At 33.5% G+C, this 26,681-nt stretch overlaps 1 protein-coding gene across 6 annotated transcripts in view; it reads right to left on the minus strand.

Annotated features, from left to right (window-relative positions):
- Positions 1 to 503: 503 nt before the first annotated feature.
- AIMP1 (aminoacyl tRNA synthetase complex interacting multifunctional protein 1) overlaps positions 504 to 26,681 on the minus strand; it is a 33,909-nt gene continuing 7,731 nt past the window's right edge. For 3 of the 6 annotated variants that reach the window (XM_045997600.1, XM_045997601.1, XM_045997604.1), the window contains exons 2-7: positions 23,983 to 24,116; positions 21,580 to 21,693; positions 18,783 to 18,947; positions 14,578 to 14,786; positions 9,000 to 9,168; positions 505 to 803 (exon numbers count right to left, since the gene is read on the minus strand). In XM_045997600.1, coding sequence (XP_045853556.1) covers positions 637 to 803; positions 9,000 to 9,168; positions 14,578 to 14,786; positions 18,783 to 18,947; positions 21,580 to 21,693; positions 23,983 to 24,116 — 958 coding nt within the window. In that variant the 3' untranslated portion in view covers positions 505 to 636. Of the gene's footprint in view, positions 804 to 8,999; positions 9,169 to 14,577; positions 14,787 to 18,782; positions 18,948 to 21,579; positions 21,694 to 23,982; positions 24,117 to 26,108; positions 26,157 to 26,681 lie in introns of those variants that run through there. The other 3 variants (XM_045997602.1, XM_045997599.1, XM_045997603.1) reach the window with 2 other exon arrangements.

Here is a 26,681-nt window from a genome sequence, read left to right on the forward strand (position 1 = left end):
CAGTTCAAAATCTCATTCTTTTTAAAAAAGTCACCTTAAGTACACCTGTCTGATTACTTAGGTAAGCAATAGCAATAATGTTCAAATGCCATGTCTCTGAGCTTTTATATCTGGCTTTCTAGAATCAACAGTTGGTCCTTTTCAATATTATTACAATATGACCAGTTAATAAGTTTGATGAAAATTCTAACTTGTTATTTCTGAAGAGAAGACGTTTATAATACAGATATACAATATATTAAAAATCCAAAAGCTTAAAATTTCATGTACCATGTGCCCACAAATAGGAAACTGAATGTTCATCTAGTTCAAATGATCTAAATGTTTCAAGAAAAACGATCTGATAACCAACATCCCTGCAAAAAAATACATCCTCACAAAACATAGGTGATTTCCTTCCTACCTTATAAGGGAGCAAAAACCGTAGGTAAAAATGTAGGTTTCTTTAACCAATTAAAAACAACATAGACCAGTAAAAGACTGGTCAAGTCTACAAGAGAAATAACACAAAAAAAAGCCAGTTATATTTTAGGTACAAGTATTTCTTTTTATTGTTATATTATATTGACAAATGTATTTCTTTTTATTGTTATTAAAGTTTTCTCCAATGTAGTTCAGTAAATGAAGCATTTAATTTTATTTTATTCCACTGTTGGTCATAGTTTGAGCCCTACACACTCCCTTCCCTTTCACCTCAAAGGGAGCTCCTTTGTATGTAGCCACACACTCATCATTAGTAAAGAGATCAGGCTGGATCTGCTCCCAAATCTTCTTCTTAGGATTCAGCTCCTTGTCAGGCTCTCCTATTGGGGGGGGGAAAAAAAAGTTACATAGCTAACATATTAAATAAATTAGCTATAGAGATTTCTGTTGAATTGTCTAGGCAACACTTTCTGATCTTTAAACCTGATCAGAATTTTAACACTTACTTATTAACACTTATTTTTATTATGTCATCAACAGTTTATATTTTTGATTGGTAAAATAAAGCAATGTCATTTCCTAACATGGCTTCTCCTTTGATATGTTTAACTGTGATGTTTAATGGACACCCTTGCAGTTTAAGATGACTTTTTAAAATAAAATTCTCTCCTAATGATGGCTTGAGCCCCACTAATGGGACTATCAGCACAACCTGTAGGATATTATTTAGAGTTGATATTCTCTATTGTAATTTTGTTTATTAGGGCGCATAATGCATGGAGCACTGGGTGTAGTGCATAAACAATGAATTCTGGAACACTGAAAATAAATTTACAAAAATAAATAAAAATTAAAAAATTTTTTTTGTTTCACTGTAAAGATAGATGATGCTCAGTTTTAAACATTAAATTGTACAATTTGCTTTGTTAAAACAAAACTAAATATGGACACACACACACAAATATTTTGTCATTTCTGCACAAATGTGAAAGATTATTTTTTACTCTTATAATAAATATTTCTACAGGTAATGCAGCTAAAAGAATTTATTCCCCAAATTATTGAAACAAAAATATAAGATACTCATTTTGTCACTATATAGGCAGAAAAACTGTGAAAAGATGAGAGCATAATTTGATGTGTTATATTTTTACATGTCGCACAGCTTATGCTTTATTCTGTTTCAATGTACAAAATAAACAAAGAGATTGCAGCTACAGTGCTTAAAGATTTCTTACTGATACTAGAGAATGGATTAAATATTGAGATTATCTAGCTAAATATAATAACTATTTTGGGTTTCATCTGCTGCCCATTCCATTTGACGAGATGGAAAGAGATAAAAAGGGTTAGTAAGGAGACAAGTACAAGCATTTGCTAAGCATAAGAAATATATACTGTTGCAAACAATGCACATAATACTCTTTATTTTAAATATAAGGAAACGTGTTCAGAGAAGATAAGCTGCTCAAAGCTACATGATCAACAAATTATAATTTGACACCAAAACCTGTGTTCTGCTAGTACAGCATCTTGCCTCCTGATAAACTATTCTTTAGAAAAGAAATAACATTCTCACATGTGGATAATAACCCATCCTCTCTCTTTATCATAAACCACACTAAAAGTTTATCATCAACAAAAGACAAATAATATTGTAAAATCCATCTGGTCTACTTAGGGGCACCAATATACCAAACAATCCCTCTATTTAATGACTGATAAGAAAGCAGAAATGAAAGTTTAATACAACATTATTTTAGTAGCTGGGGATGTTCAATAACACTTGGAATCAATTCAGGGGTGCCTGGGCAGGTCAGTCAGTTAAGAGGCTGCCTTCGGCTTGGATCATGATCCCAGGGTCCTGGGATGGAGCCCCTCATCGGGCTCCCTGCTCAGTGGAGAGTCTGCTTCTCCCTCTTCCTCTGCCTACCACTCTGCCTACTTGCATGCGCTCTCTCTCTCTAGCAAATAAATAAAATCTTAAAAAAAAAAAAAAAAAAAGAAAGAGAATCAGTTCAAGAAACAATGAAGAAAAGCAACATATCTCTTAAGCATTAGTGTGAAATAAAAACTGCTTTCCTGAGGGTAATAAAAAGTTTTTCTAAAGTCTAATTCAGTAATGATAGAAATACAACCTTCTAGATCTTTTCTAAAGTGAATACCAACTTCAAATCTTCTGCAATTACTTTAAAAAGAATCTTTTAACATTACTGAATTATATTTTATATTCTGATTATATCTCATTACCTACAGTAGTTTTTATTCTCCACTCATACAACAGGAACAACAAAACTGAGGAAATTGGTTGGCCGCAGTGATTTTGTTCTTTATTAGCTCTTCAGAAACTGCCATGAAACTGGCAAGAACACACAAAACTGTCCTCTGATATGCAGGTTTTCAGAGATGACAGAATAGTTAAATGATGTATCTATTCCAGAAGAACATGCAATGAAACTAAAACTGAAAGACTAGTATAAAAGATAAGGATTTCTTTTATTCTTTTAGGAGCATTTGATTGGACAACAGAGAACTAATTGATAAACAATAGGAAAAAATATCAATATATAAAGTATCTGCAAGAGTTTTATTTTTTGTTTCTAAACTATTCCTTAGTCTACAAGCAAACATAATCCTAATTTGCTTATATACAGAGCATGTGGGGAAGTGGGCATTCCAGAATTCTAGAAAGCTGGAGTACTAACTTCGAATTCCCCCAGCCCACCCAAAAAAGAATAATGGATTAATTCAAGAAGCAGAGCATCCCAGATTTGTGTGAAAGCTTCTTATCAAGAGTATATATTGTGAGTTCTTACTAAATGCAGACATAAAACTGTGATGCAGGACAAAACTAAGCTTCTCAGATCTAGGAAGATACTGACATGTATACAAAATAATACTCATAATACATAGCGCATAGTGCTTACTATGCCATCAGTACACTAAGTGCTTTACATGTATTTACTCACTCAATCCTCTCAGTACACTACATAAATACTACTAATTACCCCCATTTTACAGGGGAGGAAATTGAGGTACAAAGGTTACAGCTAAGAACTTAAAATATCAGGCAGGTAGCTAAGTGTTGCAAAAGTTAAACCTCACAAAACCCACACAATATAGATACCATTAAAAACTCCTTCTTATAGATAAAAAAGTTGAATCTCAGAAAGGTTCCCAGGTCACCCAGCACTGCAGAGTCAAGATCTGACGCTTTAAGTTCTTAACAAAGACTAATAATTTTCTAGGAACAAATACTTGAACTAAATCTAAACTAGAAACTACTAAGAGAAACCTCTAAAGCATGGCTGTTACTTTCAACACACCAGACCAATACTTGAACACTCTGAATGTAGTTGTGAGACTTTAATCAATAAATGAAATGTGATTCAGACAAATAAAATTTTGAGATTATAACTAAAACCGTCACATTATAACTGAATATAAATTAGAGTTGACAAGTCTTAAATGCAGTGTTAACTTTCTGGCTTACTCAAAATATTTCTCAATAATATATTATTTGGTAGCGTATAAAGCTAGTTTGAAATAAAAGTTTAAATCACCTGCCATGAAAAACATACCTAATATTTTAAATAACTGTTTTTTAATAAACTATATTGTCCAGAGAAGTCTTTCATCATTCCTGTGTATTATGTCCTTCTAATATTATTTTCCTATTTTTTTCCCCCTTTTTGACATGGCTATCCAAAGAAGTTCAATGATATCAACAAAAGTTCTTAAACCTAAAAACTGCAGAGCCTCTGAAATTCCTAAACACATGCCAATAATCACCATTTGGAAATGGTTACACATAATGTAATAGAACTAATCCTTCAGAGACTATTTTAGGCCAACTCGCTGTAAACAAAGCATACAGGGAACAGGAAATAGTTCAGAGAAGAGTTTGTACAGATGTAAAATGCTGTGACCACCTTAGAATTTAAAACCTATAAAAGCAATAAATACAAATTCCAAAGTCCCAGTTATTCACAAGTCTGGAATAAGCACCAGAAACTTCATTTTAATTAGGATACTCTTTTATACAGGATGCTCATTGATTATCAGCTTCTCTTTGATATCTGCCATGTTCATAAAAAGCATAACACTAACTGAATTATTTTATGTTTAACTGAGTTTTTCAGATATAGTAATTTTAACTATTGCCAACTGTGGCACAAAAACTAAAGTGTAACTTTGCAAATAAAAGTCAATTAATTTGGAGTGCCTGAGTGGCTCTGTCAGTTAAGGATCTAAACTTCGGATCAGGTTATGATCTCAGGGTCCCAGGATCTAGCCCTGTGGCAAGGCTCCTGCTTAGAGGGGAGTCTGCTTGTCCTTCTCCCTGTCCCTCCCCCTACTTGTGCTCTTTTTCTTTCAAATAAATAAATAAAATCTAAAAGAAAAAAAGGGAATTAATTTTTTCAAAGCTAGTCAATAGAGAAAAGTGGTTTGGTGGTTCCAGGAATGATCCTAACTATAATGAAAGCAGATGCTCAGGCCTGTTCTCCAAATACTTGGGGGCAGGGGTTGTTGCTTTTTCACATGTTTTAAAAGTACATTTCTTTCTGTCTATTCATTAAGCAATTTATTGAGTTCCTACTCTATGCCAGGCATTTTTCCAGATGCTAGGAATATAGCAGTGAATAACCACCACCACAGAACAAAAAAAACCCAGAAATCTTGATTCCACGATGCTTACATTTTTGTGTGGGCCGACAATAAATAATGCATATTACATGTTAATTGTTTTGAGGAAAAAACAAAAACATTTAAAAGATTTCAACAGAATGAGGAACCAAGTCATGTAGCTAATTGGGGAAAGAGCCAATGGCTTGATTGGAGTGATTACTGAAGATCTGTAGAGTACATGAGGTAAATGGAGATAATGGGAAGCCACTGTAAGAACTTGGCCTTGTACTCTGGGTCAAATAAAAAGCTTTTTAATAGTTCTGAGCAAAGGACTAATACAATCTGACTTACATCCATCTCCCTGCTATCACTGAAAGTAGATGGAAGAAGGGCAAGGGAGATCATTTGGAAGGTTTTGGCTTCCCAACCAAAGATGTTAGTTAATACAAGGACCAAACCAGTAGTGGCGTAGATGAAAATGATTTTAGATATGCTCAAAAGGTACAGTTACTAGGATTTGCTGAAGAAGATATCTGAGAAAATAAAAAGAAGTTGGGAGAAAGGAGTTCCTTGAGGTAAGATGGGAAATACTACGGAAAAAGGGAATTCTAGGGGAATGATGGGGATATCTCTTCTTCCTTGGTATATATTAGTGAAAAAGTCTAGCAAGCAGCTAGGCAAATGACTGCATAAAATAGCCAAGAAAACAGAAACATGGGAAGGAAAACAAGAGAGGCCAAATGTGGGGGGGAAAAAAGATAAGAGGGCAAAGACCAAGGTCTAGAATACTTCAGTGCTAGGTCATGGAGGTGAGGAAGAATCAGCAAAAGGGATAAAAAGGGCAGCCAATGAAGGGACCACCAGGAGAATGTGGTGCCAAAAACCAAGTTAATTAAGAAAAAGACTAAAAACTAGCCATGAATATTTAGCTACGGAGATTAATTCATGATATTGATCAGAACAGTTCTGGGGAAAGTGAGCAGAGAAACCTGACTAAAAGGAGCTTTGGAGAGAAGAATCAAATATAGACAAGTGTGAAAAATCAAATTTAGACAAATATATTTTTAATAATAAATGGATCAAAAAATTCAACACTCTTGTATATATCATATATGCTTTGTGATTAACCATTAATTACATTTATTACTAAGACAGTATCAGTAAAAATAAGCATGATCTTGGAAGTTAAAAGTCTGAATACAAATTCTCATTTATTACTAGACAAAACAGTGCACTATCAAAAAGTGGCTGTCACTACCATTGTCTTCTAGCTATAGTATTATTTTCAAGCTATTTTTGCTTGGTACTTTGGGACTAGTTACCACATTTAAATACTAAAATGCATAGCTTCACACATTGAAAACTTAAAAAGTACTGGGTGGTGAGGGTTTCTAGTCATTGTTATAAAAGTATTATTTGGCATCTTCTAAACTCTATGTACTTTTTGGATTTGTAGTTGGAATAAACAGTTGTTAGGGAAAAGCCTTTTGAAGGCCAAATAGCACTTCAAAAGTTTGAGCCCCAACTTCAATTTCTATACCACACTTTATATAACATGAAATGTTAAGTCTCCAGACACTAAGCACAGCAAGTGAACATCAAAATGTCCAGCAGACACCTTAAGCTCTAAAATGTAAAACAGATGCTGAAAAATAAAGCACTGATAAATCATGGCTCTCACTGGAAAAAGAAAAAAAACAACAGTGAAAGTAACAGCCTTTTGTGTTGTATTAACTGTTATTTCCTTTCAGATTTACTGCTACAGAAGCAACTGATGTGGATGCATAAGCAAAATGAGCATTAACAAGCCTCGTATTCCAAAATTTATCAATTACTTGATGTTGTCTACCTTGGCTGAGCTATTATAAGTGAAAAGAAAGTAACCTACCTCATGGGCCATTTTTATTTTTTCATTTTATTCATTTCATTTTATTGTTTCTTTTCACTTTACAACTATTTTTCGTATCTTCTGCACAAATCCATGTGCTGAAGCACATGGGGAAATTATGAATTTGCAGGAAATATCTGACTTTGGAACAATGTAAATATAAACACACAAAGAGCCAAACGGATAGATTAAGGAATATAGTGAGAAGAAATACATATGGGGCTATTAGCATTTCTAATGCTAAGTCACTGACTAACTAAAGAAAATTTTTGAATTTACTCATCAATAGCATTCAGATAAAGCTGATTCAATGGCTGAATTATCACCTGTTAATTCTCTTGAATAAGGGAATGAAAACAGTCACAGAAATAAAAGAATATAAGCCTTCATTAATGAAATAATCCATATTAATTCACAGCAAGCAACAATCAACAAACAAAAATGTTACAGTATTAGAAATTCCGGCACATTTATTGCTTGATCCCTTCACTAAACTCTGTATGACCTTAAGAAAGTAGCTAAATTTTGTTATGCCTCAAACTAAATCTGTAAAATAGTGGGTTAATAACAGGTTATTTCTTCCAGTTCTAAGCATGTAACTCTACAATTTACATCAGAAAATAAAACTTAAAGAAAACATACTAAATCTTAAATGTTTAAATAGAAAGGAAGGCAAGTGTTAACTTGGAAAGGTAAACAGAATTTCCTTTTTAAGAAATGCATGCTGAATCTTAAAAGAAAAAGTTTACTTTTATTGTCATAGATTCTATCCCAGTTTAGTGAGTAAGACTTCTCAATAGAATTTCAGGTTTGTCAGGTATACAAATGATGATTTACCCCCAAGTGTGAGGTTTGGAGAGGTGTTTTGATATTGTGGTAGCAGAGTGAGAATCATACGCTCCTAGAAACTAAAGCCATTATGCTGCTTTAAGAAATGATTTTCCCAAAACCTAGTTTAACAAGAAAGAGTCTTAGAGCACAGGCCATTATGGTTTCCAATCTAGATAATCAAGACATTTACATCCATTCAAAGCCACAGATACTTGCTAAACAATCCCTGTGTTTTTTAGTTTAGTCTACTTTTGATTAGGACGGGTGAGCAAATTTCAAGAAAATTAAACCCATGTTTTCATCCATATTTTCTATCTTAGTCCAAAGTTAAAATTCTTCATATCCTAATATTTTATCAAACACAATACAGTTAACATAGGATTAAAAAAGCAGGTTCATCTAATCACATCAGTCTTACTATGCTATTAAAACTCAGCTGTTTCTGTGAATCTATCTCTAAATCAATTCTGACTTTTAGATCTGATTATCTGTGTTAGCCTATTTTGTTTCTACTTTCCCCATTACTCTAATCAAATGAACATCCTTTAAGTAAATGCAATCTTTTGATTTCTAACTATTTCCACCTCCTTTTATGAAGGAAGAGTTATTTTGTATCTGGTAAGTTCTTTTGCTTCAAAGACCTACTTGAAGAAACTTTTTCACACATTATGAAGCTTTACCTGTCTCAGAAGCATTTTACTGGAGAAAACAAGCAAAATGAAAAGTAATCTCCTTTGAGATGATTGTAATAAATACAAGTTTTAATTCAGAGATTTCCCTCTATATCCTAAAGTAATAGCATATGCAAATACTTTATTAGATGGACTTTGAGAATTATAGATTTCTTCCCCATGTATGAACTTTTCTTCTGTTTTTCTGTACTGCATTCTGAGATAATCTATAGCTTCGAAGATTCTGCAGCACATTAATTAGTTCTCTATTCATATCACACTCTTCTGCTATGTAAGTATTAATAGCATTTTCCCTAAAGTAAACTCTCTCTAGTATTTTATGCAATGTGTGCATTCATGGGGAGGGTGATGGTACGATGGCTGTGCTTAATGAGCCATCTCGGACCAATCTCAAGAAACTCAGTAATAAAATCTCAGTAATAATGGTCACTTAAGGTAAAGCCCTGGAGTCATACACAAGATTGATTTTAAAACTAATTATTAGAAGAAAACAATGGTTCCCAAACTGTTTTAAATAATGACTAATAAATACTTACCAGGAAAAGCATCAAAAACAATTCTGTCTCCAGGAACAGACCCATTAGGAGGTGCCAAAATTTCAACCTTCTCAGGTGAACTAGCACACATCACCATTGCTTGAGATATTACCCCTCTCATCTTTGCAGGTTTCAGGTTACAAAGTAAAATCACCATCCGATTTTGCATCTGTGTGAAACATAAATTAGTGATTAATGATATACAGAGATTTAGATTATCATACCTAGAATACATTAAGGTACATCTAATGGCTAAATATAAAATGTCTATTTTTGTCAATGTATATTTGTCTCCGTGTCCAAAATCTTTTATTGTTGTTAAGAAGTTGTACATAAACCCTGAAAAAAAATTCCACAAACTGAGAGTACATCATAGTTGAAGGAGCAGAGACAAGACTTTTCAGTTAAATAAGTTTTAGACGAAACAGATTTGGTTTTGAATTTAGCTGTCATGTACTAGCGATGAGATTATATAAAGTTGAATTGCTTTTCCTCACAAAATGAGGAAAATGATAGCAAATTTAAAAAGCCAAGTCTAGGATTAAATTGTAATATGTATGTAAAGCATTTAGCTTAGTGTTAGCATTAAAATAATGAAAAATCCTTACATATTTCATCATTTCCAATACTATGCAAGATCCATTTCTTAGTTTAAAAATTACTCTTGGGACTCTATCAGATAGATAGGTACAGAGTAGGAGGATCCTAAGCTTACATACTCCCATGGACACACCAATTAAATAACTGCATCTATTACAATTAACTCTGAAATCGACCTCAAGACTGACAGAATAGATCATCCACAGCTAGGGAGAAGACAACACCGAATAAAAGGACAGAAGTGGAGACACAGTCAGGAACGCTGGCGAGTAACCACAAACAGGAGGGATATCACAAACACAGGTGAGTAAGGGGGGTCAGATGGACCCAAACTGGGAAAATGAGTCTTCATAACCACTTCTTTGAATATCAGCAGGACTTAATTCCAGAAGCTTGAAAAATAAACAGGGCTTAATTGGGAAAACCAGGGCGTGATAGTAAATCGAGTCTCACAGTGCAAAAAGCAGCAGTTTGAAAAGTGCTTGAGGTATATGTGAAGGAGATTTATGGACTAATTTTAGGACGAGCTAGAGAGATAAAGAGCTACAGGAAATATCTCTGGGAAAGAAAGAAGTGCTAGAGGGCATCATTTTTCTTGCCCTCCACCTCCTTGATGGCCTGAGGTTTGCAGGAGCTGATGCTATCCCTCTCCATCTAACTTACCTACACCCCATGCCCCCATCTCAGCATTGCCTGCAGCCACATACCCTCAGGAAGTGCCCTTCCAAAGCAGATTCTACCACTCAAACACAGAAGGCAGGTAAGTCATGTGATTCAAAAGTGACTACTGCCCTGGAAAGAAGAGGCAATAACCCTACACACCAGCATAACCACAATTCCTACAAGAAGCTAACTGCAAACAGTTTAGATGAGTTTAGATGAGTGCTGGCCCACCAGCGAGCTCAGAAGCCCCTCAACAGCACTAAAATTAAACCCTGCCCAGGGCAAGAACAGGCATCAAAGAAAGTCATTCTAGCCATAAGCATATTCTCAGCCACAGCAATCTTGAAAAGAACAAAACTGGAGGTATAATCCCAGATTTCAAGATATATTACAAAGCTGTAGTAATCAAAACAGTATGGTACTGACACAAAAACAGACACATAAATCAATGGAATAAAATAGAGAGTCCAGAAAATCTACGACAAAGGAGGCAAGAATATATAATGGGGAAAAGAGTTTTTTTCAACATTTGGGAAAATTTGGGAAATTTCCCAAATTTGAATTTGGGAAAATTCAAAAAAATGGAACTAGACCACCTTCTTAAACCATACACAAAAATAAACTCAAATGGATTAAAGACCTAACTCTAAGACCTGAAATCATAATATTGGAGAAAACATAGGCAGTAACAACTTTGACACAGGCCATAGAAACATTTTTTCTAGATGTCTCCTCAGGCAAGGGAAACAAAAGCAAAATTAAACTACAGGGACTACATCAAAATAAAGATCTTTTGCACAACAAAGGAAACCATCATCAAAACAAAAAGGCAATCTACTGAAGGGAGAAGACATTTGCAAATGATATATCCCATAAGGGATTAATATCCAAAATATATAAAGAACTTATACAATTTGACACCAAAAAACTCCCACAAACAATCCAATTAAAAATGGGCAGAGGGCCTGAGTAGATACCAAAGAAGAGATACAGATGGCCAACAGATACATGAAAAACTGCCCACATCACTATTCATCAGGGAAATGCAAATCAAAACCACAATGAGATATCACCTCACACGAAGCAGAACTGCTACTATAAAAAGCCAAGAAATAGTATTGGCAAGCATGTGGAGAAAAAAAGAACTCTCATGCAGTGTTGGTGGAAATATAAATCAGTGCAAATACTGTGAGAACCAGTATAGAGGTTCCTCAAAAAATTGAAAATAGAATTACCATATGATACAGTAATTCCCCCAAGGAATTTACCCAAGGAAAATGAAAACCCTAATCAAAAACATATATGCACCTTTGCATTTGCTGCAGGATTATCTATAATAGCCAAGATATAGAAGCAATCCCAGTACTCAGACAGATGAATGGATAAAGGGTGTGTGTGTGTGTGCGTGCATGCGCGCATGGAATGTATATAATGTGGAATATAGGTATGATGGAATATTACTTGGCCACAAAAGAGAATGAGATCTCGCCATTTGAGACAACATGGATGGACCTAGAAGGTATTACACCGAGTGAAATATATCAAACAGAGAAAAACAATCCCATATGATTCACTTACATGTAGGATCTAAAACACAAAAGAAAGAAACAACAGACTCTTAAATACAGAGAACGAACTTGTTGTCAGAAGGGGAAGTAGATGGGAGGATGGACAAAATAAGTGAAAGGGATTAAGAGGTACAAGATTTCAGTTATAAAATAAATCAGTCATCATGGAGATGAAGAGTACAGCATAGGGAATATAGTCAATATTTTAGTATATTTGCATGGTGACTACACTTATTGTGGTGAGCACTGAGTAATGCCAGAAATGCTAAAATCACTAAAACCATACACCTAAAATTAATGTAACACTGCAAGTCAAATACACCTCAACAATAAATATAAAAAAACCCACTATTGATCATTTAACTATTCAAGCATTAAGTACACTGCAATTAACACTTAGGGCTATTTCTACAATTTGTTATAGAAGTGAACAGAAACTTCTTCAATCTTCAAAAGCTGAAGTGTCTTAATTTTTATCCCTAATTAGCAAAACTAAGGAACACAGTTTTTCTGTTCTTTCAATAGGCTTAAAATAAAATGGCATTCAAGAGAACTATCACTGCTGGGGAAGGGAAAAGGCACATTCTAAATAAAAGATTGTTTTATAAACAAATGTTATGGCAAATTTACCCCCAAATCCTATGATTTAAAATAATAACAATAATAGTAATAATAATAATAATTAATAATAGGCCTAAGACTCAAATTCAAGAAGCCCCCTTTTCGGACGTCTTCATGAATAAGATCTTCTTCATACAAATAATTTTAAAATGTCACTTTAGGAAAAAACAGTTATAGCAAATATATATAAGAAAAAACAAAAGGGTTAGCTATATGCAACTGTTAGGGCATCAGATGATACCCACGGCCCTTACCTTAGAAAAATACACAAATCTACAGTGTAGTATGTAATCGGGGGCAGGGGGAGCCCTCCTGCTTTACAGAATGTTTAATACTACTGCCTTGATAGGTTAGATACAGATGTGTATAAAAATAGCTTTGCTTAAGGCTATGAATGACAGCTTTTGGAAGGAAGAAATTGTCTGCAACTTATGGGAACAAAAAAGATGAAGCCCAAAGGAGAAGAAGTTTTTCCAATTTGAGCTGGCTCAAGATCAATTGGTTCTTTTCTCCAGGACTTCTTATGAGCCTAACTTCATAAACAGTTATGAAGAAGTCCTGGGCCTACACAAGACCAATGTTAGCACGTGGGGTGAGGGGGAGGGCGGGAAGCACACACAAATGAACCAACTCTTTCTTTTTATATAGACAGAAACTTCTTCACTAATCTCCTTATTTCCATTTTTCTCCCATCAACAGAGCAGCCAGATGATCCTATTAATAATGAGGCAGTCCACATTTCTCCTTAGTTTAACAGTTTTCCAATGGCTTTCAACACACTCAGAATAAAAGCCAGTCTTTACAATGATCTATAAGATCCTATGTTATTTGGCATCCTATCCTTATTTCTGATTTCATATTGCATGACATTCCCCCTTATATACACTGCTATAATGACACTGCTTCCTGCTGTTCTCTGAACATGCCAGACAAGCATCTGACTTAGAACTGTCTGTAATACTCTTTTACCAGGGAGACATAGGGCTTTTCTTCATTTTCTTAGACCTCTACTTAAATATCACTTTCTTTATGATGCCTTCCCTACCACCTTATATAAAACATCATTGTAACTCCAAAAACTCCTAGATTCTTTCTCTACTTTTCCTTTTAATAATTATCACTATTTAATATACTATATATCGTCATTTTCTGACTCCTACATAGGGTTGTGAGCTTCACAAAGGCAGGTATTTTTTTTTTAACAAATCTACCTATCATTTTAATTCACTGTTATATCCCTTATCACTGCAGTGCCTGCAGTGTCCAAGAAATACCTGCATCTGAAAGTATGAATGAATGAATGAACGAATGTATGTTGGGATTTATCCACATTCACAAAGCCAATAAGCAACAGAGCTGGCAATGAACAGAGAAGCACAACTATTTTACTGTTGAAGTTTACAGCCTTTGCAGTATTTCCAAAGCACCACGGGGCAGAAAAAAGAGACGGATAACTCAAATTACTGTAGATGTCCTGAAAGACCAAATTAAAATCATTACTGCCTAATTTTTTCCACTGTCACTGGAAATACACACATGTTTATCTATACACACACACACACACACACACACGCAATTTTAAATAACTAAGTAACAACAAAATACAAAACATCCACTTTTTAAAAATAAAGAAATACCATTAAAAATTATAAGGTTAAGCTCCATGAGCCCCTTTCCTCTTTTTGCTTCAAGTATGAAAATATTTGAGTTATTACAAAAAAAAAGACTTTTTATACATTTTACATTTTAGATTGATGCTTTCTGGGTTTATATTAACAGTGACTTAAAAAATCAAGGAGTAATAAAATTCCATGACAGAATGATGATGATAAAAATATTTATACTGTATTACACGTAAAATACCAAACTAAAAACATTTTAAAAACTGAGAAAAAATAATGCATTGTTCTTCTTTCTATCTTCATGAATTTGATCCTCACTTACAATGCTATTCCAAGTTTTGGGTAGTTTCATGTACTTTTTTAGTGAAATTTATTTTATTAAAATTAATCAATGAACTAATGAATACTGGCTTATGTTGTATAGTCACATAATACAAAATTATATAGGAAAACATTAAGAAAAAGTGACGTGTATGGAAAGGCAATTGTAACTGTACAGATTACCTGTTCAAGAGGAACATGATTCACCAGGCCACTGACAACTGTTCTTGGGGCTGTTTCTCCAACATCTACTTCTTCCACATATAAAGAATCTGCATCAGGATGTTTTCTGGCAGTGATGATACAACCAACTCGAAGATCCAGACGAGAAACATCTACTGGCTTAGAGTCAATGCTTCCTGCTACTGACTGTTTCTTCTCCTTTTTCTCTCCTAAAAAAATATTTATAAATGGTTGAACATCAGAAGTAGAACAAAAATAAAACAAACTATGGAAAACTCCCTAGTATCGTTATTGATGAGCTTTAAAAGAAAGAATGTTTATCTCCTACCTTCACTTAATAACAAAGGAAAGAATTATTCAAGTCATAACATCTTGAAACTTATTTTGGCTGTTTCTCCGTTGAATTAACTGTCTAAATCTCTAGTTTAAAACAGAGTAGAAGTTGGTAAACTATGTTCATTCATTTACTTTTTTTCTTTTTTTAAGTTAGAAGGAGAGTCTGAGGGAGTCGGGGGGAGACTTGAGGGAGTGATGAAGTGAGTTCTTTTTTTTTTTAAGATTTTATTTATTTATTTGACAGAGAGAGAGAGAGAGATCACAAGTAAGCAGAAAGACAGGCAGAGAGAGAGGGGAAAGCAGGTTCCCAGCTGAGCAGAGAGACTGTCGTGGGGCTAGATCCAAGGACCCTGAGGTCATGACCTGAGCTGAAGGCAGAGGCTTTAACCCACTGAGCCACCCAGGTGCCCTATTTACACTGTCGTCTATGGATGCTTTTACACTATGGAAGAGTAGTTATAACAATGACTTTATGGTCTGCAAAGCTTAAGATATTTACTAAACGGACCTTTATTGAGAAAGTCTACCTTTCCCTGAAACAGAGCTGGAGAAAATCCTTTAAAATTTTTACTGTGACTCTTTAGAAAGGGAAAAATCCTTTATTTAGGAAGAACACCACAATCAGTACTAGCTAAGAGAATGAATGACAATCAAATATAATTTCACTGATAAAATGTTTCTCTCTTCAGTTAAACACACCAATAAGTAAACAATGAATTTCTCCACTTCTCGTATTTTTCAGAAGACTTACTAGGGCTTTAGGTTTAGCCACAGCAACTATTTGAGCAGAAGAGAACATTTTCTTCTGATTTTTTTTTTTTTAAGATTTTATTTGAGAGCAAGCGAGCACGCACACAGAGCAGTGGGGAGGAGCAGCGGGAGAAGCAGATGCCCTGCTGAGCCAAATGTGGGGTGATGTGGGGTTTGATTCCAGTACTGTGAAGCTGCAACCTGAGCCAAAGGTTGATGCTTAACCAAATGAGCTGCCCAGGCACCCCTATTCTGACTATGTTTTTAAAAAGGCGAAAGATTTATTCAATCTGAAGAGAAACCAGAGCACTGACTGACTATGTTTTTAAAATCCTCCTCTTACTTATATGTCAATAATCTAACTCTTATTATCATTTTATTACTTTGGCCACTGAGTCGAAATGCAACCTGTAAAGAGTTCATATTCTGGGGTGCCTGGGTGGCTCAGTTGGTTAAGCGACTGCCTTTGGCTCAGGTCATGATCCTAGAGTCCCAGGATGGAGTCCCGCATTGGGGTCCCTGCTCAGCAGGGCATCTGCTTCTCCCTTGGACCCTCTCCCCTCTCATGCTCTCTCTCTCACTCTCTAAGTAAATAAACAAAATCTTAAAAAAAAAAAAAAAAAGAGTTCATATTCCTTCAGTTTAAATCTAGCTTCTACAGGAGAAAAAAGTGTAAGTCAAAATAACTTATTTACCTGCAATCTACAGGATAGAGATAAGGAGGCAGTTGTGGCTTAGAAGCACTCTTTTTCAACTAAATCTTTATTTATTTAATCTTTGAACAAATATTTACTGAGATCTAAGGCACTGAAAACATCTTTTAAAGAAGATATGCATAATGAGTATGTGACAAACATTATATAGACAAAAAAATGTAGAAACACGGAGATGAATAATTCTGCCTGGAGTGGGGAAGAATGAGTTTGTGTAAGGACATTCACAATTTATACAAAGACATTTTATAAAAGAATAGGTAGAGCTAGCTCAAAAATAACAGACAATTTTTAATCTAATTAACAAATTTTAAAAATTCCATTTTCCATGTAAAATAATAGCAAAGACTTTTTTAAATGGTTAAAAACCCAAATGATATAGAATATACAAATTACTAGAATACACTAAAAATCTTAAATAACAGTTACCTTTGAGTGATAATCTATGTATTTGATATAATGCAGTGTAACAGAACATCCATATATCAACTTGTATTTAAATTTTGATCTACTTCCCAGGCATTTGAAATACTTTTATCAGGAATCCACATTCCAGAGGTGACTGCGAATATCCAAATCTGTACCGAGAACTTAGTCATCATAAGAGACTTTAAGAACATTTCATTAAAAAATTAGTGATGCTCACATCACATCTAGAAAGCTTGTACGGTAACCACAGCCTCAGCATGAGCAGAATTGTGGAATCTGGCAATTCTAACAGCCAAACACCAGTGGAACAGCCCTGTATTCCAGCACTGTCCAATATGGTAGCTGCCAACCACATATAGCTATTTACACTTAAATTTAAAATAAAAAAAACTCAGTTCCTTAGTCATACTAGATAAATTATAAAATGTTAAGTAGCAATGTGTGACTACTGGTTACTATGTTCAATAATGCAATTATACAGCATTTCCATTATCACAGAAAAGTACCACTGAAGAGAGGCATTCTACACATAGAGCTCCATTTGGTCTTGTGTGCTTCCTCCTCCCACAAAGGAAGACTCCGCTGTCTCATCTGACTAGAAGATTCACTAACCCTCTAGTCACAAATGCAGGAGAGCTTCCTTTGGGTATGAACTTTATCATACTTACAACAGGCTGTCTGATTTTATGCCTACTTCTTAATAAATTTATAATTTATAAAGTGAAAGAATTAGTTTGACTTACTTTCATTGTAACCGTACCAACTAGTGATGTAGTTATGTAGAAGATGTACAATTCCTATCTACTTCTAAGAAAATTTACTGATATTTACTAAAAGGAACTGACAAGTGTTAGGTGCTAAATTGGCTTAGGTTAATTCACAAATTCCTCAGCCATTTTATATTTTCCAAAAACTCTTAAGTGATTATAAGTGTTATGAGAGGTATGTGTAATGAATTATAAAAGCACTTTTTTAAGACATACCTGGAAAAATAAAGTCTATAAAGAAGTAAAGAACACTAGGTAAAAAAGGAGTCAGATTTATGATTAGAATAGCTTTAGCAGCAAGGTAAAGATAAATTAGAAAAGATGAGGCTTTAATATTAATTCAAATGACAGATCATGAGAATTTGAACAAAGGTAGCACCTGACAAAATGGAGCCACAGAGCTGGGGTCTAGATATGTTTTGGTGGTCAGTTAGGTATGCAAATTGTGGGAGGACAACAGGGTAAGGTTAACTACAAGATTTCTGGTTTGGCTGTCTAAGCAGATGGTGACATACTTTCTACTCCATATTTTAGGAGTTCCTAAGATCTTTACACCCTGATGCCTAGTTCAGACATTCTCCTTTGACTAGAAAATCCCTTCCATATCATCACAACTAGTCCCAAGCTAGCTTTTTACCTGTGACTTCTTTGAAACTGAATATACACTAAAGTTTAGTCATACTGAACTACATATGGGTCCTTACGCTTAATCTCTACTTTCTGTGTTCTTAGTTATCTTAAAACATATTCTACCTCAAATACCACATTCTTACCCTATCAACCTGGTCAATCTTCACACATCCTTTAGGACGAGTTTCTATGTTCCAATATCCTACTGTTTATTCTTATTCATAAAGGTTTCAACTTTCTTTTTGACACCATAATTATTATCAAAAATGTTGACATCTGTTAAACCAGTCAAGAACCAAATAACCTTAAAGGTTAAAAAGACATTGGGGAGGGGAGGCGAACCATAAGAGACTATGGACTCTGAAAAACAACCTGAGGGTTTTGAAGGGTCAGGGGTGGGATGTTGGGGCAACCTGAGGGTTTTGAAGGGTCAAGGGTGGGAGGTTGGGGGAAGAGGTGGTGGGTAATGGGGAGGGCACGTTTTGCATGGAGCACTAGGTGTTGTGCAAAAAGAATGAATACTGTTACGCTGAAAAAATAAATAAAAGGGAAAAAAAAATACCTTTAAAAAAAAAAATACCTTTCACTTCAATTTTCTCTTTCATCTTCTTTTCTTCTGCTCCTCTTCCTATCTGTTCTTTGGCACCAGAAGTCATAGTTGTTATTGGTCTAGACTGTATCACATTTTTAGAAACTGTGGAATTAGCTTGCAGCACAGTACCAGATGGAAATGGTACTTGTTTCACTGATATAAAAAATAAAATAAGTCACGATGAGTTCTTTTTAAAAGAAAAGTTCACTGTATATAATTATCAAGTCTCTACTCTCTGAGATTTATAAAAAGGTTGCCAAGAAATTAGGTACATTTAACCATGATACAAGTTAAATAAATAAATGATTCTCATTTAGTAACTGAGAAAATTATGGATAACAATAACTAATATTTATTAGTCCCACTTTTCAAAATGCTTTACATGAATTAACTCTTGTAATTCTCATAAATACCCTTAGAGCAGTAAGTTTTATTCACATCTCCATTTACAGATGATCAACATGAGCCACAAAGACCTTAAAAAACTGGCCCATCACACACACAGTGAGTAGGAAAATAAGAATTTATACTCAGGCAGTCTGTCTCCAGAGACTATCCTCTCACGGTTTGGCAAGATGGCATGTTTTCACTCAGGTTTTCTTTTATATTGAACAATCAACTGTAAAGTGCTTTAGTAATAGTCATTTCAATATCAGAATTAATGGAGAGACGTGTCCATAATTTTATTTCAAAAAACAACTTTTAAGGAAGAAAATTCCTTCAGCAATGTTAAAAACTCTCATAGCCTAGTGAATATGGAAAAATAAAATCTCATGAGGGATTTTGATGTGGCTTAAATTCTGGCCAATATTCAGACCACTTTTCTGAGGTATTTTTAAGTTCTCTGGAGGCTCTTGCTTCTTTCAGTAATGTGACACTCTATCTACCCTTATTTAATGTTTCACCATTTGACAGAATGCAATACATTAATTCAAACTGTCGAACTGCTTTAGCATTTCATTAATAAGATCAGAATTTAAAATGTTCTAAGGCAATCTTAGAACTGGTAAAATGGAAAGCAGTTTTACATTGTTAATATTTTAACTGCTTATTTAATTCTGTACCTGTATTCTAAATCTCCTTGCCTTGGAAAAGATCAGATTTTCCATTGACAAGCAAAGTTCTCTTCATTCGACAGCTGTAAGCACATATTATATTGATTTTTCCTTACTTTTGTTTAGCTCACTAAAGGTAGAGCTCCTACTATAGCATTCAAAATAATTCACTGATAGCATAATTCTAAAGAAAGTAGTAAGAGGGGCGCCTGGGTGGCTCAGTGGATTAAGCCGCTGCCTTCGGCTCGGGTCATGATCTCAGGGTCCTGGGATCAAGCCCCGCATCGGGCTCTCTGCTCCGCGGGGAGCCTGCTTCCTCCTCTCTCTGCCTGCCTCTCTGCCTACTTGTGATCTCTCTCTCTGTCAAATAAATAAATAAAAATCTTTAAAAAAAAAAAAAAAAAAAAAAGAAAGTAGTAAGAGAGACCTTCCCTATACTTGGGCTTCCTTAACTCACCTAGGAAGGATTTTGTATTATACAACCAAATGCCTTTCTGTATGGTACTCTGAAATTGTAATAGAGCTATTATTACAACTGTTTTAAAATGATGTAAATTTACCCACCTTTAAATAATTCAATAAAATTTTAAATTTTATTTGCAACATTAATAATTGAAATGATAATTACCTGCTGAGTTGATTAACTTAAATATTATTTCAGGCAGATTACTTTGTATCTGTAAGCTTCAATTTCCTCATGTATAAAACAAGGACATTTGTACACATAAAATTTTAAGGATAAAATATATAATGTACGTGAAGCACTTGCACACAGTGCCTGGCATATAGTAAAACGTAATAAATGTCAGCTATATATTATTACAGTTTATTTCCAATAACTATTTAATAGGTGATGATCAAGTTGAAGTATGTAGCACAGAGATTAAAGAGCATAGTTTGTTTTTTTTTCAATTCAAGTATACTAATCATGTAGCTGTATTAGTTTCAGGCATACAATAGGATTTCCCTGATAAGGTAAGAACATACAATAGAAAAAAGACAGTCTTCAAAAAATAGTGTTGGGAAAAGTGGACAGCTACATGCAAAAGAATGAAACTGGGCCATTTCCTTACACAACACATAAAAGTAAACTTAAAATGGATTAAAGACCTGGTGTGAGACCTGAAATCATAAAATTCCTAGAAGAAAATACAGGCAGTAATTTGACATCAGCTGCAGCAACATTTTTCTAAGTATATCTCCTGAGGCAAGGGAAACAAAAACAAAACTGAACTATTAGGGTTACAACAGAATAAAAAGCTTTTGCACAGCAAAGGAAACCACAGACAAAATAAAAAGGCAACCAACTGAATGAGAGAAGGCATTTCCAAATGATATATCTGTTTAGTGCTTCATATCCAAAATATACACAGAACTTTTACAAATTCAACACCAAAAATCATCATCATCATCATCATCCTATGAAATTGGGTACAGGACCTGAACATTTTTTCAAAGACATAGAGATAGCCAACAAACACAGGGAAACATGCTCAACATCACTAAAAGCATAGGCGTTTGCACCCCAGATCTGCACTTTTTGCATGAGCTCAGGAAAGATCATTTGCCTTTCCTAAGTCTCCATTTTCTCTTCTGTAAAGGAGAATGACTGCATGAGAAGGGCTACTGTGAGGATAAAATGAGAAATCAAGCATAATACCTAATTTAACAATTAATGATACAATAATTATTATAAATCAAAACAACTTATCATTTCTACATTTAATTACCTCCATTTTGAATTTCTGCCTGAATTAGCTCTTGTTTCAATTCTTCAATTTCTTTCTTTAATTTAGCATTTTCAACTCGAAGTTTCTTCTCTTCTCTCAAAGTTGCCTGCAAAACTAGGATTAAGAAAATCCAGGTAAGATACAGACATGTTTTCTAAAAGGCTTCTTATGAATATTACCTGATTTAAGAACAGCAGTATAAACATAACTAGGATACTACCAATAACCAAATGTTTGCCAACTTCTTTATTATTAGTTTAATATTTATTAGAATAACATGGTAATTAAAATAAGAAAAAGCAAGAAAATCTGTGAAATAATAATGGAACAGAATAGTGTTATGAATCATTTCCTAACTTCCATAAAGATGCTAATCACAACTTAAGAACTGGACTCAAAGTGTCAACAATAGATAAACTATCAAAATGAGGCAAGTATTAGACACATTATTATTTTTTTAAAGCTGGAGATCTAATGATAGCCAACCATAAAAAAAAAAACTACTCTCATTTCTTTCTTTTTAATCATTACCTTGTAAAAGTACCTGAATAATCTTTTAGTCTTAATGTCTCACACGTTGAGCTGGCTAAACATTCAATGAGTAAAATAGCTTCAAAGATTCCCCTCAAGATATATGTATTAAAGGTGAGAAATAAGGTATACAAAAGAATAAAAGAATAGCAATGACTCTCGGTGGGGTTGGTACTGCTCTCTATATAGTATTTTTAAAATCTGTGGGAGTATTTTTGATTGTCACAAATAATAGGAGTCATTCTTGGGCATTTACTGGGCAGGAGTCAGGAATGCCAGATGTCCTAAAACATGTTAGATATACCTATAAAATGAAGAGCTGTCTCACGTTCCGCAGAATTTTCCTGTAACCCACTGCACATTTGTATAGGTTCATTATTTGAGCCTCAACCCTATTTTTTATATATAAACACAAAATATTCTTAAACATTTTCATTATACCCTGAATTTTCTATAAATCAAGTATCTTATAAATCAAGAGTAGATTGCACTATTTGTTCACAGCTTTCCCTAAAGAATTATTCATCATTCTGAGTAAATAAAAAACACAACTAAAAGCTGTTTGTGGTATCAGAGTTGCCGACACAAAGGCAGACTAAATACACACTCATACCAATTAGCATTTTATCTATTGCATTCTTGGTGATTCCATGAATGGGAACCATACAGCAAAGGACTCTCTCGTATGTCTGGTAGGACAATGCTGTCTAAGTATTTATTCACTAAAATACACATTTTTATTATTACTACAACTTATATTACATTCTTTTTAATTTTCCTCTATCTTCCATACAGGGTTATTATATACTTTGATATTATGTGTATAGGTAGGTTATTGTACCTAAGAACTATTTTCTTTACAGGGTATTAAGAGATTTTTACAAAATGTTTATTGTAATGTAGGAACAAGGGACTGAGAACCACGCACGAGAGGATACCAAAAAATAATGATAAAGGTGAAAAATAAATATGCAGTAAGTATAGAAGGGTTCCTTTTTTTTTTTTTGATTAGCAAAATTGAAATGTTAGTCAAGCTAGTAGTCACCCATAGGAGAAAAATTCACACAGAATCACTGATCACTTCTTTAACTTACTAATGGAAAAAAAAAAAACTATTAAAAATTTTAAGAAAAATAACAAGAAATTCTTTAAATAGTTTAAGAAAAATATTTATAAAACATTATAAAAAGGAAATAATTAAAATATTTTAAAATTAAGAAAAAAGAATTAATGAAGAAAAAATATTTTGAAGAGTAAAACTATGATTCTGTAACCATTCAGTCTCATGCAGCAAAGAAAAGCATTTATTTCTATTAGTTATTCTAAAAGACTTGGGAATTTTCATTATGCCATTAACACTGGTTATTGAAAAATAAAAAATATATTTAAACAAATAAAAATTAATCTAAATCCTAAATGCAGAAATTCGGATTTGATATTTTTTATATATGTCATAGCAATTTCTAGGTAAAACTTAAAGACATATTGGAAAAAATGTAAATGTCAGAAAATGCTTTAGTAGAGGGTAATATAAGTATATATTCTTATAGAGGACATAAATTTGAATTCATATTTGATTTTACTCAATTTTCTTCATTTTAACCTTTAATTCTATAGGAACTTATTTTAAACATTAATTTTCCTTTAACACTCTTAAAATTATATTGTTTTCTCTGCATTACATTCACTAGATACCAATTCTAATTTATCTCAATTCCAGAATATTATTTCACTCAAAATTAAAATATTAAAGGATCTAAAAGTTATCATCCAGATGATGAAGTATATATTCGGGCTAAACACAGTTTTTGTGCTCTTGTCCAAATAGGAATTCATTTTAGGTATCTCCTCCAAAAATGCAAGATCTCTTACTTGCTTTCTCCTTAAGAAGAGCAACTTGCTGCTTTAAATATTCAATAATTTGATCTGCTTCTGCACCTTTCTGTTCCAGTCTCTTCAGAACAGCACCATTAGTTGCCATTTTTGCCAAGAAACAGCAGAAAATCCTAAGTGAAAAAATAAGTGGTAAATTATACCACAGAAGGAAGAAATTTATTATACACAACACTATGAGCAAGCAGTTTAAAGGAAAAAATATCAGAGATCAATACACCAGGAAAACAGTTTTCCCGATATAGAGCAACAAACCAAATGGCAGAAGTGTTAAACAACTAATTCCTCAATATGTTTGAAAGAGGCAATCAATTTTTTTCCCTACATGCAAAAAAGTTGCTATTTAACCACATTTTAGGTTGGAAAGTTTTAAAGAAGCTTTAAAATAAGAGTATTATGACGCAAAGCAGGAACACTAAAAGAGTAACAATAACCTTAAGTATGCTATAACTGAGTGCCACCCCTGTGTTCGAAAGTTAAGAATTGCTGAATTCCCTCTTTTAGTGCTATTTTTTGTACAGTGGGTATTTCTACTGCTTATTTAACTATGTCCAATTTTAAGGAGAAGCATGTGAATTAAGAAAGACAAAATTAAAAGTTTAACAATTAGGAATATATAAATATTAATGACATGCCTACTCAGAAATAACATCAGCATATATACTGTGATTCTTGAAAAAGAAAATTATTATAATTTTAATTTTATAATAATTCAGAGAAATTAGAAAACATCCTGTCAGTGTGCAGAAAAATGCATATAAGTAACATTCTAAGATTAACTCATAATGTTGAAGTTTAAACTGCTGAATATTAAGACAAATAGTCAAAACTAACAAAAGACGAGATTAATCATTAATATTAGGACAAACTGTTTTTTTACCTGATTGATTTCAATTTATAATATAAAGCATAACAATGACATAAGCATTGCTGAAGCAATTCTGACTTTAAACAAGTGATACACATTAAAATGGTAAAATTTTTTGATAAAGGAAAAATTGGCTAAAATGAACAAATAATACAAAACTGTTTGAAAATTTCATATTATACAATATCCATCCTATATAAAGAACATTCTGGGGATGACTGTGTGGCTCAGCGGGTTAAACATCTGCCTTCAGCTCAGGTCAAGATCCCAGAGTCCTGGGATGGAGTCCTACATCCGGCTCGCTACTCAGCAGGAAGCCTGGTTCTCCCTCTTCCCCTCCTCCTGTTCATGCTTTCTCTCTCTCTCTCTGACAAATAAATAAAATCTTAAAAAAAAAAGAACATTCTGAAATGTTTACTTTTTTATAAAAAGGGAGCCAATTTTTAAAACATTTTATGCTAAAGTTGACAATTTATAATATAGAACAACCAAAAAAATAAAAACCTGATAAAAATAAAGTTGCTAGTAAGTGAAGAAAATATAAATGAGGTTAATCTGAAAAAGTCACAGTAAACTGTTCATTTTCTATATAGACTACTATTTAACAGTTAAAAAATAAAGAGCAAAAAATAAAGAGGTACAAAAATTGAAAATAAAGATATCAACTTCAAATTCAGCCAATTTTTGCCAACGTGAACACAAAAGAGTCTGTTGTTCCTTAAATGTTTTAGAATTTTAGAGAAAAGTACAAATAAACAGATGAAAAAGTTAAAGTTAAAAAAAAAAAAGCTATGTTCTCGTGGACTTTTAACCTCCTCCTTACAGCACTGTTTTAGTTTAATGTCTTTCTATTTTAGTCTAACATAATCAAATATATTCAATAGATGAAAATAGTTATCCCAAGAAAAGTAATGAGTATTTGATTTAGCATAATTTGTTAGCTTTTACTTTTGTAGCAAAGAAAAATTTGATGAGCTAATACTAAAATAAATGTGACCTTAGTGATACACTATAGAAAAATCCCTAGTCAATTAATAACTGATAAGAAACAAATAGATTTAAGTATAAAATAGCTGTCATGAATTTGCCAACAGGTACAAAAGTTATCTCACAAATGTAAGTAAAACATGGAATTCATGTGCTGACTCACACAAAAACAGTTTCAAAACTAAGTCTAACAATAATCTGCAAAACATAGATCATAATTCCTGGGCTTAGAGAAAAAAAAGAGGGGCACCTGGGTGGCTCAGTTTTGATCCCAGGGTCCTGGGATCGAACCAGGCATCCAGCTCCTTGCTCAGCAGGAAGTCTGCTTCTCTCTCTCCCATTCCCCCTGCTTGTGTTCCCTCTCTCACTCACTCTATCTCTCTGTCAAATAAATAAAATCTTAAAAAAAAAAAAAAAGGGAGAGAGAAAAAAAGATCAACTTTTACTGAGCTGATTAATCTATTAACTATTTGCAAAATACAGTTACAAAAGTGAGTTAAATAAAACATGACTTTTGTAATACGTATTGAAGCATAGGCATAAGTTTAATAAGAGTGTTTCAAAACATAAACACAAATGAGCTGAATACATCAAACACATACATAGAGCCACTAAGAGGAAACAACAGGATAAAAGGAAATGATAATACTTTGAATGATACTGATAAAAAATACATACCTCTGTATTTTATATACTTGCTTATAACTCAACAAATACTTGCCTAGATTAAGGTCTAGTTTTAAACTGTAAAATAAAACTAGGACTGAGAATTGTACATCACTTGAAATGTTCAGTAAAAATGGATTCATTTTTAACCAAATAA

This window comes from Meles meles, chromosome 2 (genome assembly GCF_922984935.1).
Source record: "Meles meles chromosome 2, mMelMel3.1 paternal haplotype, whole genome shotgun sequence".
In the NCBI taxonomy this organism is placed as follows: domain Eukaryota; kingdom Metazoa; phylum Chordata; class Mammalia; order Carnivora; family Mustelidae; genus Meles; species Meles meles.